The sequence below is a fragment of the Balaenoptera acutorostrata genome, chromosome 14, assembly GCF_949987535.1.
Source record: "Balaenoptera acutorostrata chromosome 14, mBalAcu1.1, whole genome shotgun sequence".
In the NCBI taxonomy this organism is placed as follows: Eukaryota; Metazoa; Chordata; class Mammalia; order Artiodactyla; family Balaenopteridae; genus Balaenoptera; species Balaenoptera acutorostrata.
The window spans coordinates 17,530,996-17,549,658 of record NC_080077.1 but is presented as its reverse complement, the minus strand read 5'-3'; the positions used below and the strand labels follow the sequence as shown (position 1 = coordinate 17,549,658).

General features: G+C 45.1%; 1 protein-coding gene across 3 annotated transcripts in view; it reads left to right on the top strand.

The window, feature by feature from the left end:
* The window catches only part of SASH1 (SAM and SH3 domain containing 1), a 255,831-nt gene that overhangs the window by 151,527 nt on the left and 85,641 nt on the right, over positions 1-18,663 (top strand). For all 3 annotated transcript variants that reach the window (XM_057527624.1, XM_057527623.1, XM_057527625.1), the window contains exons 3-4: positions 3,881-3,931; positions 4,060-4,109. In XM_057527624.1, coding sequence (XP_057383607.1) covers positions 3,881-3,931; positions 4,060-4,109 — 101 coding nt within the window. The remainder of the gene's footprint in view (positions 1-3,880; positions 3,932-4,059; positions 4,110-18,663) is intronic.

The following is an 18,663-nucleotide window of genomic DNA, read 5'->3' as shown; positions in this document are numbered from 1 at the left end:
CAAGTCACCCCCTGCCCCCTTTGAATCTTCCCAGCTGAGGAAGACATCATAGAGCAGAGATAAGCCTTTTCTTCCGTGTCCTTCCTGAATTCTTACCTGGAGAATCTGTGAGCAAAATAAAATTCTTGTTGGTTTATGTAACTAAGTTTGGGATGATTTGTTACACAGCAGTAGCAACTGGAACAGTCAGAATATGTTAATGAGAGAGAGAAGAATCTTATTTCTCAGGGATCATCACTTTTCATAACATGCCCAAAAGATACATACATACTCAGTGATTTTGATGGTATTCACAATTTTTATTATTTCCATCAACGTGATGACTTCCAAATCAGGAATTGTATTGTAGACCATCCATTATTCCCAGAATAAAGTAGTTAGTGGCTGGGCAATCAGGTGTATCTCTTTAATTCTTCTTACTCCACCACCCCCCTTCATCAGGACTTCCTTCTGCTGGAACTCCAGAACCATGGCTTCCTGCCCCTTCCCCTCATTACACTGGTTGAATTGGGAGCAGAGAAGGGGCTGGCCTAATCTGGGGACTGGACAGGGAAGAGGGATGTCAAGGAGCCTTTCTCTGCCCATTCTTTTTTTCCCAATAGTTCTTTTAATTTTTTAAAATTGAAGTATAGTTGATTTACAATGTGTTCATTTTTGGTGTACGGCAATGTGATTCACATATATATATATATATATATATATATATATATATATTCTTTTTCAGAATCTTTTCCATTATGGTTTATCACAGGATATTGAATACAGTTCCCTGTACTATACAGTAGGACTTTCTTTATCCATTTTATATATAGTAGTGTGTATCTGTCAATCCCAGACTCCTAATTTATTCCTCCTCCCCTACCCCCTTTCATAACCATAAATTTGCTTTGTGTGAGTCTGTTTCTGTTTTGTAAATAGGTCCATTTGTTTCGGGTTTTTTTAGATTTCACATATAAGTGATATCATAGGATGTTTGACTTTCTCTGTCTGACTTACTTCACTTAGTATTATAATCTCTGGATCGATCCATGTTGAAGCAAATTCTCTGCCCATTCTGACCTGAATCTGTCCTTCTGAATCATGTAAGCAACACCCTTTATTGCTGCACACATGACTGGTGCTCCTTCTCCCTGGCTCTATCACACTTTTTCATTTCACACTGCGCTGTGAAAAAAAATCTTATTTTTTTTAGAGATAAACAGAATAAAAAGTTGTCCAGCACTTTTTCCTTAAGTGTGTATGACACATTTTCACGATTTGTTTCATGCTCTGTACATAAGGTGTTTTATCCAAGTGTGCGTCAGAACACCTGCTAGCTTTAACTCTTATTTGTAATGTTCCATTTCTTAGGCTCAATGGTAGGTCCACATGGGTTTCATCACATTCACAAGACCATGATAGAATGATAGTCTTTTGTATGTTTGTCATTAATATCATGTGACATCCATCAGTGTCATAATGGTGGAATTTTGCCCATAGTCCATTCTGTTTTCTCACCAAACATCATATAGGTCCTTAACTTAGTGGATAATTTTACAAGCTTCTCCTCAATTGTGTAATATTTTTACTTTAGGATACGTTTACTCTAAGAAATGCCCCTTAACAATGATGGTCGTCTCTCCTTGAGAGATGAAATTAATAATGTTTGCTCGGAACAACATTATTTCGTGGCATGTTCTGGGAAAAAAAAAAAAAACACTGGAAACATCATTGTGCAAGATCTCCTGTTAAACATATCCTGTTCCTGATAAAACAGATGTTCTGCATGGAAACAATAACTGGGTCCATTATTTTAATGGGGTGAATTTTAATACATTATGTATCAAACTACATACCCAACCAATTTCCTAAGTAGCTACAGCACAGTCAAATGTCTATTATAAGTGACAAACTAACATGTGAAAATGAATTGTTTAGAATATTGGTTCCAGATCATCAAACATTTAATATGATTGTTAACAAGCATCAGCTTTGTATTCAGGAACGGGTACATTTTGCATAATATACCGTAAACATTGTGTTTATGGTGTGGAGTAACAAGTGATGCACTCAATAAATAAAATTTATTAGAAAAGTGCAGATAAAAATGGACAGTAAAAGCAGGTAATTTCCTATCATGGTCTCCGTTACCGAGTAATGTAGAGACTTAGACTATGAAGAAAGTTAAGAACAGAGGAGGGGAAGAGAGTCGAATCAGTTACTTTGTGTTGATGGTTATGGAGTTGGGTGTTAGAGAGACCATTTCAGAGGAACTAATAGAGTTGTGTCAAAATGCCAAGGCTTCCATAACGACTCCTGAACAGGAGGACTTAAGATGAAAAAATTGCAAGCTATACCTTTGCTTACCTCCTGCTGTTTAAGTTTGTAAATTTCTCTATGCGATAATGCTAAGAGGTTTGGTATCAGGGCATCGTGATTGGTTGCTAAGCACCAAGAACCTCTGAAATACATATCCCCTTTGTTGATTGCACTTGAGTCTGACATCATACCAATTGGACTTGGAATGTAACTCAAACATTTCCATACATTGTTCTGCGACAGAGTATAAATTTGATCATTATAAACAAAGGTGGCAATAAAAACCAGGAGGATGTTAACCAAAGCGAAGTTCACTGGGGCTTCACACCACTCTGATATTTTTTCATGACAAATAAGGTCCTGGGACTGGAGATGAGGGGGTTGCCAGTCATTAAACACTTTTCTCCTGTGGTCTGCTTGCCCACATCATCCTCTTCTCAGATTTAATCGCCCCAACACATTCATGTTATCTTCTGTATTTGTACCGGATTCCTGTTACCTTGTTTACATTTATACTTTCACTCCGAGTTACACTTACGTTACTGTTTCATTGCTAAGTTTTAAAATATTGGTCTAGATTTGCAGTTGTGCTAATGATGAAATAGGCAACCTGAAAAAAAATGAGCAATTAGATGCAAGTGAGAATTCGTAATTTGGATGATCTGCCCCCATTTCCTGAACGTTAGCTGAGACCAACAAAACAGTCTTCATGTAGTGCACATACAGTCGTGAAGAAGATAGCAATCATTAAGAACCCAATAGGATTATTGGGAAACTCATAATTAATCTGCTGGTTCAAACTTGCACAACATTAGTGATATTACTCACTCCTCTAAAACTGCCCATCATCCTGCTTATGACGTGCTGATCAGCCGGGGACCACCCTGGACTTGGATCACACTTTGATGCAAACCTCTGCTTTTGCACCTATTTAGATTTAAAATTTTTCTCTACTTATGAAAAATTATCAGTGCGGTGCTCTGTGCTCTATTTACTACTATAACTCTCATTTTCTTATAGCATATTCTAACACTTCTAATAGTGTAATTATCCTGTTTTGTTGTCAGAGCTTATTTCAATATATTATTTTTTATCACAGGTAACAGGTTTATATCTCTTTTTTTGCTTTCAAAGGGGATACAGTTTTTTTTTTAAACCATAAAATGCGTGTTATACTCTATGACTTTATCTCTAAAATTGTTTGAGTCCTCTGACTCTTCTTTATGACTTTGTGGCACAAATGGATCATAGTAAATTCTGTGTCCTGACGACGGTCTAATCACATCCAGAGCATCATTTCACCATTAACTCTCAGTACCCTTCAGTTAGATTGTGCTTTTTTCTTCTGCAGTAAAATTGTCAACAGTGTCAAGTGATGAAGTTTGGAAAACAGTTCAATTTTAAGAGGCTATGGCTCTCATTTTAAAAACAGTTTTTCCAGAAAATCTGTTTATCTCCTCCATCTCTTCCCACCATACCCTAGCATTTTCCAAATCCCCCCATCTCTTCTTACACAACTATTTGTCTTCTGGTGTGTGCCGTGTTTGGAAGTCTCATTAAACCAGCATCTGTTCTGTTTTAGGAGAAACCCGAAGCCAGCCCAACGTCACTTCAGCTGCGGTCCCAGATCGAAGTAAGCACAGTGACTTGAATCATCTATTTTTGCTTCTGTCCTTTTTTTTTTTTTTAAGTGGTGTTATGTACAAATCAGATGAAGCCTGCTGTTCTGCCTGCACTGACACTGTGAATCTTCTCTCCTAGGAGTCACTGGGCTTCTGTAGCACCGTGTCAACACCAGAAGTGGAAAGAAAGTAAGTTTTCTTCCTTCTGTCCAGGAGCAGAATTTCTAAGGTGTCTTTTAGGTCCATCCAGAGGGACGTGAAATGGGTGATCGTATTGTGTATGTACTACAGAGCTTGATGTCATTTTCCTTACGTGGGGGGTGTGTGTGTGTGTGTGTGTGTGTGTGTGTGTGTGTAGATGGGTGAGTGTGTTTTGTAATTCAGTTGGTGATGCAGAGGATTCTGCAAAGCGTTTATTGATTTTACACTCCTTATGGTAAGTGAGCTTAAATATCTGAAAGTGAGCATGGAGAAAAGGAAAGGACAGCTAAGTCAACCAAAATGGTTTTCTTCTTTTACACTGGTTTTTGATATAGGATGAAAGTCATAAAGAAGCAAAGTACAAAAATAGAGTACATTCCAGAATAAAACAGTGATTACAGGACCCTCTATGCACCTTGCTTTGGTGGGTGACCTTAAAACAAGGATAAATGCTTGTGACAGAGATGACAAAGGCTCACTACCCTTTCCTGTTAAAGGTAGTATGTTTGCCTCCTTGTCCTAACTTGGACCCTGTAATTTTTACTCTCATGGAAGATAATTCTATGTTACATCTTATATTTCCAGTATTTCTTTTAGGCCACTTAAAAAGAAAACAAAGCAAAATTTTTTTTTCCTATAACCTTTCCCTTTTCTACTTTATTCTATCATAATTATGGTAGAATGTTCTATTTATGATTTTCTGAGGTAAAGAACTTTTGAGAAAGTCCACATCTTTCAACAGACACTTCCTCTGGCACAGAGCCACTCATACTGTTTCAGGCCAAGAGAGGCGTAGAAGTGGTTTAGGCATCAAGTATTTCTGGAATGAAAAGCACACGTTAGGCGAGCGTGTGTGTGCTTTACAGCACAGCTCTGCCTAATCCATCCACGTGTGTGTGCTGCTGGCACAGACGCAGCTTCCAGGAGGGAGGGCTGCTGTGTGCCAAAGCTTCGGTTCTCACTGAGCAGCTTTGGATCAGGCCTGAGGAGTGTTAGGGGTGATGAGCAAGAGAAGACCAAGGCCATTGCCCACTCAAGGGTGGAAGGTAAATGTGCAGTACATAGGAATTTCCTTTGTCTTAGTTGCATGTATTCTCCCAGGAACTTAGTAGTGTGGAGGCTGAAATAGCCAAGAGAGCTGAGTTGACATTGATTTTGAAATTGGAGGTATGATGGTGGTGTTGAACCGAGTGTGGGCAGAAACACTGAGTGAAGGGGCTGTGGGCTTTTCTGACCTGGTTTGCTACCTAAATGGCATGATTCAGGCTGAGAACTCAGGTGATCTCTCAGACTCTCTGAATCTTTCAGTGGACAAGAAATGTTCGCCTTTCCTCCTAAGAGGAAGTGACTCACCAAGTCACCAAACTTGTACTAATCTTATTTAGGCTGGGTGTTTCTCCTTCCCCTCAATTGTGGGTAGTCATTCTTTCCGTGTTTGTATCTTCTACTTAGTAAAATGTGGCATGACGCTTGTGGCCCAGAGAAAGACCGACAGCCTCCTGAGGTTAACAATTTTGAGACACACACACACACACACACACACACACACACACACACACAGACACACACACACACACACACACTGCTGCTGACAATCCCCAACCTCCCATCTGTAATACTACCGCTCTGCTTCAGTTAAATTAAATAGTTTATTTAAATTTAGTTGTTTCTGAAGAATTTGAAAATTTCAATCCATTTCGTCCTCCACTTCCCTTTAAATGGTTTTCGAAAACAATGACACTCTTTTTTCTTTTAATTAAAAAAAAAACTTTTGAAAAGATTTTTAACTTACAGAAAGGTTACAAGAATTGTGTGCTGAACTCCCATATAACTTTTACTTAGACTCACCAGTCTGCATGCTTGGTCTCTCTCTTCTACACACATACACACACTTACGTAATATCATTAATTTTTACTGTTACTTCACTAAGTTGCACACCTCATGACCCTCACTCCTAAATACTTTAGCATGTATCTCTTAAGACAAGGACAATCTTGTAGAGAACCACAATATAATTACCAAATTAAAAAATTTAATAGTGATTTTCCTAATATACAGTTAATACTCAAGTTTCTCTAGTTGTCGCAATAATAATTCTTACAGCATTTTTTTTTCAATCCAGCACTTAAAAAAAAATTGCTCATGGCATTTACATGTCATGTCTCTTGCACATTTAATCTGAAAGGCTTTCTTGGCTTTTCTTTGTGATATTGTTTGAGAGTGTAGGCTAGTTGTCTTGTGAAATGTTTCTTGATCTGCGGTTTTTTTTGTTTCTCGTTTTTTTTTTAAGATTCAGGTAATGCATTACTGGTGCTGTGGCCTCCACAGTGCATTACATCATGATGTCAGTTTGTCCCATCGTTGGTGATATTAATTCTGATCTTTTGGTTAGAGTGATGTCTGTCAGGTTTCTTCTAAGAAGTTACAATTTTCCCTTGTAATTAATAAATATTCTGTGGGGAGATAATCTGAGACTATGTAAATGTCTTGTTCCTCATTAAATTTTTACCTAATGGTTTTAGATTCTTTTAATGATTCTTGCCTGAATCAGTTTTTACTGTGATGGCTGCAAAATGGTGATACTTATTCTGAAATTGATGATTATTTTGGATTTAAATCTTCCAAAGTTTTTTTTTTTTTTTTTTTTTTTTTTTTTTGTCTTTTTAAACATGAGGTATCACCCTGGACGCTCAAGGTCAGATTATAATCTGAGTAGGTTTGATGTAGTGTTTATATTGAATTATTTGTATTTTTCTACTTGAAAATGCAAGTACTTTGAAATGCAAAATCCTGCTATTCTTCAAATGAAAATCCTTGCTGGTAACTTTGCAAGCCCTGGAGGACGACCTGGCAAACCAGTTGGTTGTGTCTGGTGAGTGTCTGCAGAGTCTCTGCCAACCAAAATACCCTTCTGAGTCAGCAGTGTTGTTTTATTGGCAGATGGTTTCTTCTACTTTTTATTCAAAAGGCAGGAGAACTCAGTAAACAAAAGTGGACAAATCCAACAGCAGCACCACCTTAGAAGCCGAGGCATAGATGATGGCAGCAGGTAATAGGGGAGCTGAGAGGTTGATGGGCCCTTCCAGATCCACTGTCCCCCCTCTCCCCACAGTTGTCTCAGCGGCCTCAGCACCCCTGCCCTCCCTTCTCCCCCAGTTAAACCTGTTGTAAGAAAAGTATTAGGCATTAATTATGATGCAAATGTCTGTTTTCTAAAAAATACATCACCTCTCCCAGTGGTATTTTGCATTTCACAAGGTTTAAAGTCTTAAGTTACAGGAATATAACTCTGGCAAGAAAACACCCAGGAGGTGGGTTTTGTGGGGGGCGACCAGCAGTGAGGATTCTAATATACCTGGCCTGACAGCACCTGGGTAGCCTGACAAGTGGGGGGCTGCTTGGGCTCTATTTGGCTTGGCCCATCTGGCGTCTAGATGTGCAGGACCTGCATGGTGAAAGCAGGGATGGACGGAGGGATGGATGGAGAGAGAGAGAGAGGGAGGGAGGGAATGGACCTGCCAGCCGCCCCCCTCCCACTCCCCTTCCCAGTGTGACAGAGTCCCCATTCATCCTTAATTTTCTTACCGTCTGTGGGCCCTCCCTATGCTTTCACTGAAAATATAATAAAGGAGGCCAAAGGAGCTTTAATTCGAACCTCTTCTATGTATATCTATTTGCATTGCCTATTGATGAGACTATCCACTTTATTACACCAATCTTGGATTTGTGTTGACTGGTTGCAAAGGTGAATGTTAGTTAAAATTTTTGTTACTCACCAGTTATTCTCAAGAATAACTGAGAGCAGGCCGTTTTGGTTGGAAAACATCTTTGTAACGGTACCTGTTCAGAGTGGGTGTGGGCAGGGAATGTGTTGCCTCCATCCCAGTTCTGTAAGGATGGAGCCCTTAGCCACTGCAGTGCCTCCCACCCCAGGGAATTCTGTATGGAGAAAACCCAGGAGGCCTTCTGTGCTTTGGATCCTGGCCCTATTAGTTAAGATGCATACCTAAGGAATAATTTCCGTGAGCCCAGATTCTTGCATCTTCCCATACATAGAAAGCCACTAAAATAATTAACTTGAAATGTCTGGTTTTTTTGGTGATTAGTAGTAATCTTTTGATGTTCAACTATGTGTTTTTTTCTCAGCCCAAAAAAAAAAAAAAAATCCTATATATCCTGGTTCCTCCCTTGTCTCTTAGGATCCGTTCCTCAGAGCTCTCTGAGAGGCTGTCTCCTGGGCTATAGTCTTCAGTAAGATCTCCAAATAAAACTGAACTTGCAACTTTTATGTTGTGTGTTTTTCTTCAGTCAACAAAGTTTAGTTACAGGTTAACAGAAAACCTGACAAATAGTGGCGTAAACTAATACAAGGTTCACTAGATACATTCTTGTTCAGGGGTAGGTCCAGGGCTGGCACTGTGGCTCAAGCAAGCCTTCAGGAACTCAGACTGTCCTTTCCCTTTCCCTTTCCCTTTCCCTTCCTCCCTCCCTCCCTCCCTCCCTCCCTCCAGTTTTAAAATGCTGCTGTATCTTCCAGGAGGGAAGGAGAAGCAGGGTAAAGGGAAGAAGGTAAAAGGGCAAAAAGCCAAAGGCACTTCCCTTACAAAGCTTTCCCAGAAACCCTGTACGACACCACTTTACCCTACTCATTTCTTCATGCAGCATCTGTTCCCAAAGCACCAGCTATGAGCACAGGGCACTGTTCTGGGTGCTCTTATTCCCATTAACAAATGCAGAAACTGAGGCACAGAGAAGTTGATAAACTGCCCAAGGCGACACAGCTAATATGTGACAAGTCCCAGATTGGCTCCCACTTAAGAATTCATGCTCCTAACAACTAAGGTCTAATTCCAAAGTACCTGTAGTTGTATTGCTTACGCAAATAGAGAGGTGAGAGGTGAATTGAGTTCATGAGCATTATGTAAATAGCAGCAGTTAAAACCTCCACTTCGGTTTCCCTTGGAAGTAGGAACAAGTTTTATTCTTATATAAGCTGGGTCTCTCATTTATCTATAGAGGCAGGAAGGTCCAAAATAAATCTCAAAACTTCACCTTAGCCAATATTTATAAACTCTTTTCTACTAAGTCTTTCACTAGAGTTGAAAATTCTGTGATTTAGTTTCCCTTTCTTTCATTACCTGTGGTGAAAAAGCCCAAACAATATAGTAGCATGATGGAAGAGGAAGATATAATAAAAGGGAGGGAGCTGTGTTCTGTGGTCGGATAAAATGGATAGAGTTTATAAATATTCTATGCAAGCATTTATTCCATTTGGCTTTCCTTCACTCTCGAAACTGTTTCATCTGGCAAGCTGGTGACTCTTTCTTTGGCCGTGCCACATGGCATGTGGGATCTTAGTTCCCCGACCAAGGATCGAACCCACGCTCCCTGCATTGGAAGTGTGGAGTCCCAACCATTGGACCGCCAGGGAAGTCCTGGTGACTCTTTGGAAGGTGTCAACTTTCCTTTTTTCCCCCTCAAAAATCTGTCTTCCCCTCCTCTTTCCTCTAGACTCCAGAGAAGAAGCCCCAGCAGGCATTCATGTGTCCCCTTTGGTCCATCACCCACCTCTGTGTCACCTGCTACCTCCTCTCCGGATTGCTTGCGTCCTGGTCACATCTACCCTCTGCCTGCCTGGTTGCCTTCTCCCTCAATCTGCTCCAGGTGGGTGGAGCTCCTGCAATCTCGCAGACAGGCCATTTTCTCCCGCGGACGCTGAGCCTCTTGATTGCTGTTCCTCTGGTGGGGTGCCCTGTCCCCTACTCTTACCATCCTCCCCACCCCCCTTACCTGAGCAAGCTCTGTTCAACCTTATTTTTATTATTTTTGGCCGTGTAGCATGTGGGACCCCTGCATTGGAAGCGCCGAGTCTTAACCACTGGACCGCCAGGGAAATTCTTCCATTCAACCTCAAAAGCTCAGCTCTGGTCTTGCCTCTCCCAGAAGTCTTCCCTGATTTGCAGATGGAGGTGAAGCATCCCGCTGCTGGACTCTATAACCCCTGAGCTCTCCTGCTGCTGTTGCAGTGGGCTGCACTTATGGGTGCTCCTATGTGGTGACTCTGTGTGTGTGTGTGTGTGTGTGTGTGTGTGTGTGTGTGTGTGTGTGTGTGTGTGTGTGTGTGAGTGTGTCACCTCCCACGCTAAGGCCAGGATCTTTTTACATAAAAGGCTTTCAGTAATGTTGGATGAATGCGTGAGTGGGTGGGTGAGCGCACACTGGTACATGCCACTTCTTCTCCACCCCATGAGAATCTCTCCATCCTCCCAAACCATAATTCCATTTCTCTGCCCTCCTAGTTGCTAAACTTCTCCCCTAAAGCTGGACCCCTCTCTTCCTTCCCTGCTGAGATGCTCTTTCCAAGGTCCGAGGCCCCTCCCCCTCGCAGATGCTTGTTGCATTTGGCACTGATTTTCCCTTTGGTCACGCTGCTCTCTCCGCCCTTAGTGTCCATGACTTTGTGGTTTCCAGTTTCTCCCCCCTCACTTTATGCCCACTCTTGGCAGCTCCCTTCTTCCCTGCCCACCCCTTACTCTGGTTGTTCCCCTGGAGCTTTCATCCAGCCTGCAAGTTCTTCCAAGATACCTACCCCACCCGTGGCTTTGAACTACTGCCTTGGGCACCCACGTCAAATGTACGCCTCTCCCTCTGCCCTATCCCCCCATCTGGTGACCTGCCTGTTTGCAGTCTTTTGCCGGATGTCTGCTCATTGTGATTCCAGTCTCCCCAAGCTGCACATTCTTTTTTTAAATTTAATTTAATTAACTTATTTATTTATTTTTGGCTGTGTTGGGTCTTCGTTTCTATGCGAGGGCTTTCTCTAGTTGTGTCAGGTGGGGGCCACTCTTCATCGCAGTGCGCAGGCCTCTCACTATCGCGGCCTCTCCTGTTGCGGAGCACAGGCTCCAGACGCGCAGGCTCAGTAGTTGTGGCTCACGGGCCTAGTTGCTCCGTGGCATGTGGGATCTTCCCAGACCAGGGCTCAAACCCGTGTCCCCTGCATTGGCAGGCAGATTCTCAACCACTGCGCCACCAGGGAAGCCCTGCATATTCTTATGGTAGAACATACCACCCCTTCTTTATCCTTCCTTCTCACTGTGACAACCTGTTCTTTGTCCATATGTCCCCTCTTTTGTCCCAGGGACCACTTTCCACACTTCACGCAGCCTTTACATCTTATTCCCGCTCTTCTTCCATGATTCCAAAACCTAACTGCCCAATCTTGTTGCTCCCTACTTCTATAACTTTCCCTTGTTCCCCTCCTTTTCATCGTCACTACTCCACGTGAGACCCTTAACGCTCTTCTCATGAACTGGAGAAGAGCATTCAGGAAGTTACTCCCTAAAGTACAGTTAGGCAATTAGGTCCCGTCACACTGAGAGGATGCTGAGATCCCCTCAGGGACACTTATAATTTAGGATCTCTGCAGGTTTTCACCTTCGTGATCAAAACCCGCCCCCATGCCTCCTCCTCTCCACACGCCCCCCCCCCCCCGCCCCCCATAGAGCACCAGCCCATCTTTACTGCTGCATCTGCCAGTTTCCCAGCCACATGACCCAGTTCCAGACCCACGGGACGCTCTTGTTTCCAAATGCCTCCTGGGTTGTCTAGAGTTCCTGCCTTGAAAGCATTTCCTTCTTTTAAGTCCTGTTTTAAGGACTGCTTCTCCTTGAATGCTTTCTCAGTCCTGTTGCCGGCTGTATTCTTTCCACCTCTTGGAATCCAGTAGCAATTTTGTGTGGATTTGATGTCACTTAATGTACTGTCACATGTGTCATCATCACCATTGTTGTCAACGTTATAGCACTGCTTCTTGGGTTATTTATGTGTATTGGGCACTGGTGCTAGTCACTTTCATTGTATGTTTTCATTGAATTTTTCATGAACTCATTGAGATACGTACTATTTTTGAGGATAATTACCTTGCCTGAGGTCCCAGAGCAAGAGACAGAAGTCCTAATCTGGTCGAAGTACCATTGTAGCCTTGGGGTTAAGATGCCTGGCCTGAAAGCAGATTCTCTGGGTTCATATCCGGGTGCTTTCCTCCAGCTCGTCAGCTCTTGGCTAGTTACTTACCTTTATATCTACAGATTCCACGACTATAAAATGAGGATAAACATTATAGTACTGCCCTCAGTAAGCTATCAAGCATCTAATAAGTGCTCAGCAATCATGTCTGTTATCATTGTCTGTCCCGTCTGACCCTAGTTCATGCCCTTGTCCCTGGCTCTAGCCCCTCGTGCACTTTTCTAATCCCACCCAACCCAGCATGATCGTGGGCTCCTTGAGGCCATGAACTCACTCTCTTCCTCTCTTTGGATTTTCTTTAATATCCAGAAGAGTGGTTTGCATAGAGCAAGTGCTCATTAAATACTTGCATCAAATTTATTAAATGCCCCCAGTACTTTGAAGTAAGATTAAAACTGGATTATCTCCAGGACTGGAATTACAGAAGACCTACTTTGGTCTCACCTGTTAGCTAGCATATGCCAATGTCTCCCTAAAATGATAGCAGTGTCATATGAAGTCAGTGCTTTCTGCTTGTGAATATTAGCATTAAAAAGACACCTGTTAAAAGCATTTTAAAAAACATGTAGTGGAGAGAATGGTAGTTTCCACAGATCCCCAGATCTCTTTGTAAGAGCTGCCCCTCCCCTTCGCACCCGATTCCATTCTGCAGTCTTGTTCAAGTTGTCTCAGATTTTCTCTCCTCTGTTAATCAGAAATAACAGACCACATAACATCTCCAGATAAAGGTATGGTATGGAGAAGCACACAAAATATTAATTTAAAAAATCCTTAAAATGTTTTAAACCTGCAATTTTGTTGGGAAAGTACACTTGTTTTATTTTATTCTTAGTAACAGATTTATTGATATAGTTCACATACCATACAACTCACCTGTTAAACGGTATACAAGTCAGTGGGTTTTAGAATGTATATTCGCAGGGTTTTTGCGACCGTCACCACAGTCAATTTTGGAGTATTTTTGTCAATTCAAAAAGAAATCCTGAAATGTGTAAGAAATTTCATAAGTTCTTTTCGAAGCGCGACCTCCTCCTCTTCCTCAGTTAGCTCGTTCCCGGTGCCTGGGCTTGAGGAGAGAGGCTCAGGCTTCATCCGTTTGTGGAAGCCCCCTGAGGGCAGGGGCTGAGGCCTGTGGTCGCGTGGACTCCTGTGTGATGGGCCGGGGCTCTCTTTCTCATTGGTAAACGTGAGCTGTAGAAGGCCACAGGCACGGTGATTGGTTATCAGTCCTCCTTGGGAACAGACCAGAGTCAGTGAGAATTGCTGATGAGGCCTGCGAGTTTGCTGGGAAATCCAGGTCAAGCCGTGTCCCCCGGAGCTGAGACTAATGCATCCCGTTTCCGCATCCTGTTTGTGGCAGAGCTGTGGGGTGTGGAGGGGAACACCACTTCTTTCCCGTGGGGAGAGAGCACGTGTGAGGCGTGTAGCAGCCTTGTGGAGGCACGTTCTTCAGAATGGCTCACAAGTCGGTTCTGCCCGGTTCGGGTGGGTGTGTCCCCGCTGTCCCCCCAGGAAAGGGAGGTGGGTGCTCGTGGCCCGTTAGAGCAGCACCAAAGGCGACTCGGGCCCCCAGTGTCTGGTCCTTGGAGCTCACGGGGAGGAGGGGGCGAGGTGAGACAGGCAGACAGCAAACTTAAGTTTCAGAAAATAAATAGGCTGCACCAAGAGCCAGGCATCGGCATATGTATTCTGTATGCCTTTGCTTTAATCAGTTGAGCAGTAGCCATCTGCCAAGGCTGTGGACATGAGGGCAAGGAGCTGGGCTTCCAGTCTGTCTGTGATTGTCACCCCTCCAGGCTTCAGCTCCCAGTGACACGGCGGTGAGCCTGAGTCAGGGGGTCTCCGGGTTCCTTCTAGCCTGGGCCATCCCTCCTTTCCTGACCCATTCCGAAGCATGCCGGGCACCGGCCAGCGTTGCGCGGGCTCTCCACGTTCGCTGTCGCTGATGTCAGCTTTGGTGTTGGACAGAACCTGAGCCTGAATTTAAGCTCTGCTAGTTCTGGGATTTGAATTCTCCAAGCCTCGGGTTCCTAATCAATAAAACGTGCAGGATAAAAGCTCCTTCCAAGGGTGGTTGTGTGAAATACCCAGTGCCGTGCCTGCCTAGGTGGGTGCTGTTCTCTCCACAGCCGCAGAAGGTAGGGTGCTGCCCCGCACGGCAGTGCACCTGTGGTTTCCATCCTGCGTCTCAGCAGACGATGCCGGACACACAGCTCGTGGTGGCCATGGTCACTTACAATGCGCCTCTCCCCCATGGGCTTTCCTGTCCTTTCAACGCCCCGAAGATAGGAGGGTGGGGGAGGGCTGGGAGACAACCACCGCTTTCACAGAGCCCGTGCGGTCGCGACGTGCTGAAACGCGTGTTTGTGTGGGCGGCTGTGTGCCACACACGTGTGTGCTCCATCGTGCAGCATATTTGAGGGGCTCAACATTCCAGAACGCAGGGGCTCCAAGTAAGAGCAGCTGTGCCAGAATTCTCCACCTCAGCTGTTTCCCTCTGAAAACTCTATGGCCCCGAACTCCGGCTGGCGAGGGAGCCTCCAGCTGACCCAGCCCAGCTTGAGTCCACGTGCCTGGACTGCATCGAGCGACTGCCAGGAGGTACTTAGCATGCAGAGGTGACCACTGATGATTGTCTGTCCTGCAGGAGAGGTGACCAGCACACTGGGCCGGGGAGGAGGGGGGCTATCAGTAAATAAATAGCATTCCTTTCCTGGCAGGAATAAGGGAGGACCCATACCTACAGCTCGTGTGTGTAAATCCTCCTAACAAAACTATAATGTAAATGGCGGTTGTCAGTTAAGGAAACCGAGGTTTAGAAAGACTAAATGACACACCAAGATCACGAGTCCAAACCTTGGTTGAGGCAGTGGTGGAATTCCAATCCAGGTCTGTTTATCTGCCAGCGCCAGGCCTTCATCATAGTCTCTACGCCCAGGACCACACGAGGATGGATGCACTTAGGGAAGACAAGCGATGGGCTAGGCCTCTAGTGAAGTTTAATTGAATAAACACTTTTCATCTTTCGGCTGTATGGACGAGTATGCTAGGCCCTGGAAAGGTGAACAGGATAGGAAAGGTCGCCGTCCTCTGACACCCCGAAGAAGACAAGACACAGTGATGTGATGCCCTGTGGGCACAGTGCAGAGGCACTGAAGGAGGAGGGACAGTCCACCCCTGCCGGGAGGGGCGGGGCTGAGAGCCACGTAAATTCCCTATCAGTCAGGCTTCTGTTGGAGAAGCAGGTGTTAATAGCATTTTGACCTCATGTGTCTGTGGAGGCTGCTTCCTCTTTGTCCAGTGATGTGACCTGAAGTCAGCAGGACTGGCACTTGGGGCAGAAATGATGTGGGAAGGTGAGGAGAGAGGGCAGATTGCCGCCCACAAGGATGGGCTGAAACCCAGTCATCTTCAGTACCGCCCAGCAAGCCTCCAATGTCAGCAACCTGCAGGAGGGGCTGGCGTCCTTCCCCGGGAGGGAAACAAGCCACAGGCCCAGGATCGGAGACCCCGAGGAGGACGCTGGGCAGGAATGCGAGGGCTGCAGCCCAGCTGCTGCCCTGCCACTCAGTGACCCAGGGGACACGTGACGACATGTGTTGGCCTCAGCAGGGCCTCATGCCCTGCACTGACCCTGAAGCCCAGAAAGAAAACAGCTACTACGCCGCTTCTGCTTTGCGCACCTCACGTGAAACATCTCACGTGGCCCATCTCACGTGGCCCACGCTGACCCTGGCTGGGGAGGGGATCTGGGAAACGTAGTCCAGCTGAGCTAAGGTGATGGACTGCAGATCCACCACAGCTCCCCCCAAGTCAGGGCTCAACCCCGCCCCCGACCTTCTCTAAAAGCTTTGTCCAAATAAAACCTCACAGTCAGGATAACGCTTGAAGCATATCGGCTGCTTGTTCTATCTTAGTGTATTCTGTATTCTCTTCTGAAAATCTCACTGGCAGTACTGCTTTCCATATTTTGGAGGTGGTGGAGTAGAAGGATGCAAGGAGGGGATGGAGAAGGAAGGATGGGGCACGCGTTTCCCATTTTCTACTGGGTTACAGCAGTGGTTCCAAGCACATCCGCAAGGCAGAGTCAGCTGGAGAGCTTGTTGAAGACAGACCCTCGGGCCCCGCCCAGCCCCAACGAATTGGATTCTCCAAATGTGGAACTCTGGAGCCTGTAACAAGTTTCCCAGGAGGTTCTCAAGCAGCAGCTTGGCTTTATGAACCTCTGCCAAAACCTGTTTCTTGTCAGTCGGATTGAAGCTCTGTGCTTCTTCTCCACACCTCAGTCACCAGTGGATCCCGGGGCCGCTCAGATGATGCTGGTGGACGTCAGTTATCGTCATGGTGTCCCTGGCAGTGCTGCCTGGTGTCCGAATCATCTCTAGCAGGTGCTCGTGCGTCACTTCAGATAAAGCCACAGAATCAGAAGGAGGAAGGATGTGAAGCAATCCGAGAGCAAAGTGAGACCAGCCAGCGGAATTACAAAGTTCAGGGAGGATGTCGGCAGCCCCTTAATGGCTATGAATGTGGAGGGCACGAGGATGTGACAAAGGAGATGTGTGGGGATTTAAAAATGAGATCTGAATGGTGACGGATGTTAACTAGACTTACTGTGGTGATGATTGCACAATATATACAAATATCATATCACTGTGTCGTACACCTGAAACTAATATAAGGTTATACGTCAATTGTACCTCGATTTAAAAAATGAGATCTGAGAAGCTAGGAAAGCTTGAGTTCCCATTTTCATAGTATTTATAACATCCAAAAGTTTTTCATCAGCTGTGTCTGAAGGAATTAAAAGGGAAAAAAAACAAAAGAAAGACTGTGGCAGTGGTTGCTGTGGAAAGGACCCGATCCTTTGTGCTGCCAGCCAGGAGACGTAGGGCTGGCAGGTGGTTCCCACGCCCCTGTCCTAGAAGGTGGTCGGTCCCTGTGCCTCCAGCACGTGATCAGGTGGCCAGGAAGGGCCCTGCATGCCCGCAGCTCTTCCAGCTTTGGCCTTCAGAGGCGGCTTCACTGACTGCCCTGCTCCCCTCCCAACAGCTGACAGAAGAAAGGCTGGCAGCCCTGGACCCCGCATCCCTCCCCAGGTTCCTCTGTGTCCAGAAGGCACAGCGGCCAGTGTGGCCGGCGTGGCTTGGGTGATGGTGAATGGGAGCCACTGTTTGTTTCCACTGAGAAAGTTCTGACCCGCTTCCGGAGCCATCGCCATGGAAACAGACTGAAGAGATCATTGAAAGGAGCCTCTTTTCCTCCTATCTCCCCGCTCCCTTTCCCCATCCTGAGGCTCTGGCTGGTAGGGGCCAGCTCTTTGCAGCCTGGCTTTCCCCGCTGGTCCATGCAAATTTGATAAGAATACCAAAGGGTGGTTTTCCATACTGTGCCAGCCTCTGCTGGGATAAATTACCCCATATGCACCCTGTACCAGGCAGGGTGGCCGTCCATTGCCACACCCGTTCCTGAGCTGGGTCCTGCATCACGCATACTGATAACCAAACGGCCTTCCAGAGGAGCAGGCAGGTGCTTCCCTGTTGATCCAGCCAGCCTCAAGTCTCAGCCACGTTTCCTTGCAGAAAAGCCTTTCTTGGACCACATATTTATTACACATATGCAGTAAATTTTAAAGGGGAAATAACTAGAAGGAAGGAATAATTGTGCTCTATTTACAGAATAAACAGCAGCCATTAAAAATGTAAACAAAGCTACTTACAGGGTTTTTTTTTCTCAATTTATAAAAACTAGCTTTTGTGGTGAAAATAATGTGATAAAATCCTGTTTTGTTTTATTTTGGTTTTGACAGTAATTTAGTAATTCTGAAGATAATAAAAACCTAAATAAAATGTAAAATTTGGGACTTCCCTGGTGGCACAGTGGTTAAGAATTCACCTGCCAATGCAGGGGACACGGGTTCAAGCCCTGGTCCGGGAAGAGCCCACATGCCGCGGAGCAACTAAGCCGTACGCCACAACTACTGAAGCCTGTGCACCTAGAGCCCGTGCTCCGCAGCAAGAGAAGCCACCGCAATAAGAAGCCCACTCACCTCAACCAAGAGTAGCCCCTGCCTGCTGCAATTAGAGAAAAGCCTGCGTGCAGCAATGAAGACCCAACGCAGCCCAAAAAAAAAATTAAAGTTCGCATCGAGGCCGTTAAAGGAAGGCATTGGTTTTTACTGTTTACACCAAAACGAGGATGAACAGAAGTTCAAGACCTCTTTTTTTTTTTTTAATTTAACGCTTTAATTTGTATGCCTGTTGAGGAAACATCGAAAGTCAGAGCTTGACCTGGGGCTGCAGCCTCCTGCGGCCAAGTCACAAACTTAAATTGCACTGTCAGTGCCAGTAAATGCACATCATTTTGGCTTCAGGCTCACAGTGTCGTGAATCTGGTTTTTAGTGGGAAGGACATTGGATTGGACGTCAGAAGAGCTGAGTTTAAGCCCCAGCTCCGTGACTTAGGGACAAGTCACTTCCATGAGTACTCCAGGCCTCAGTCTCTCCATCTATGTAA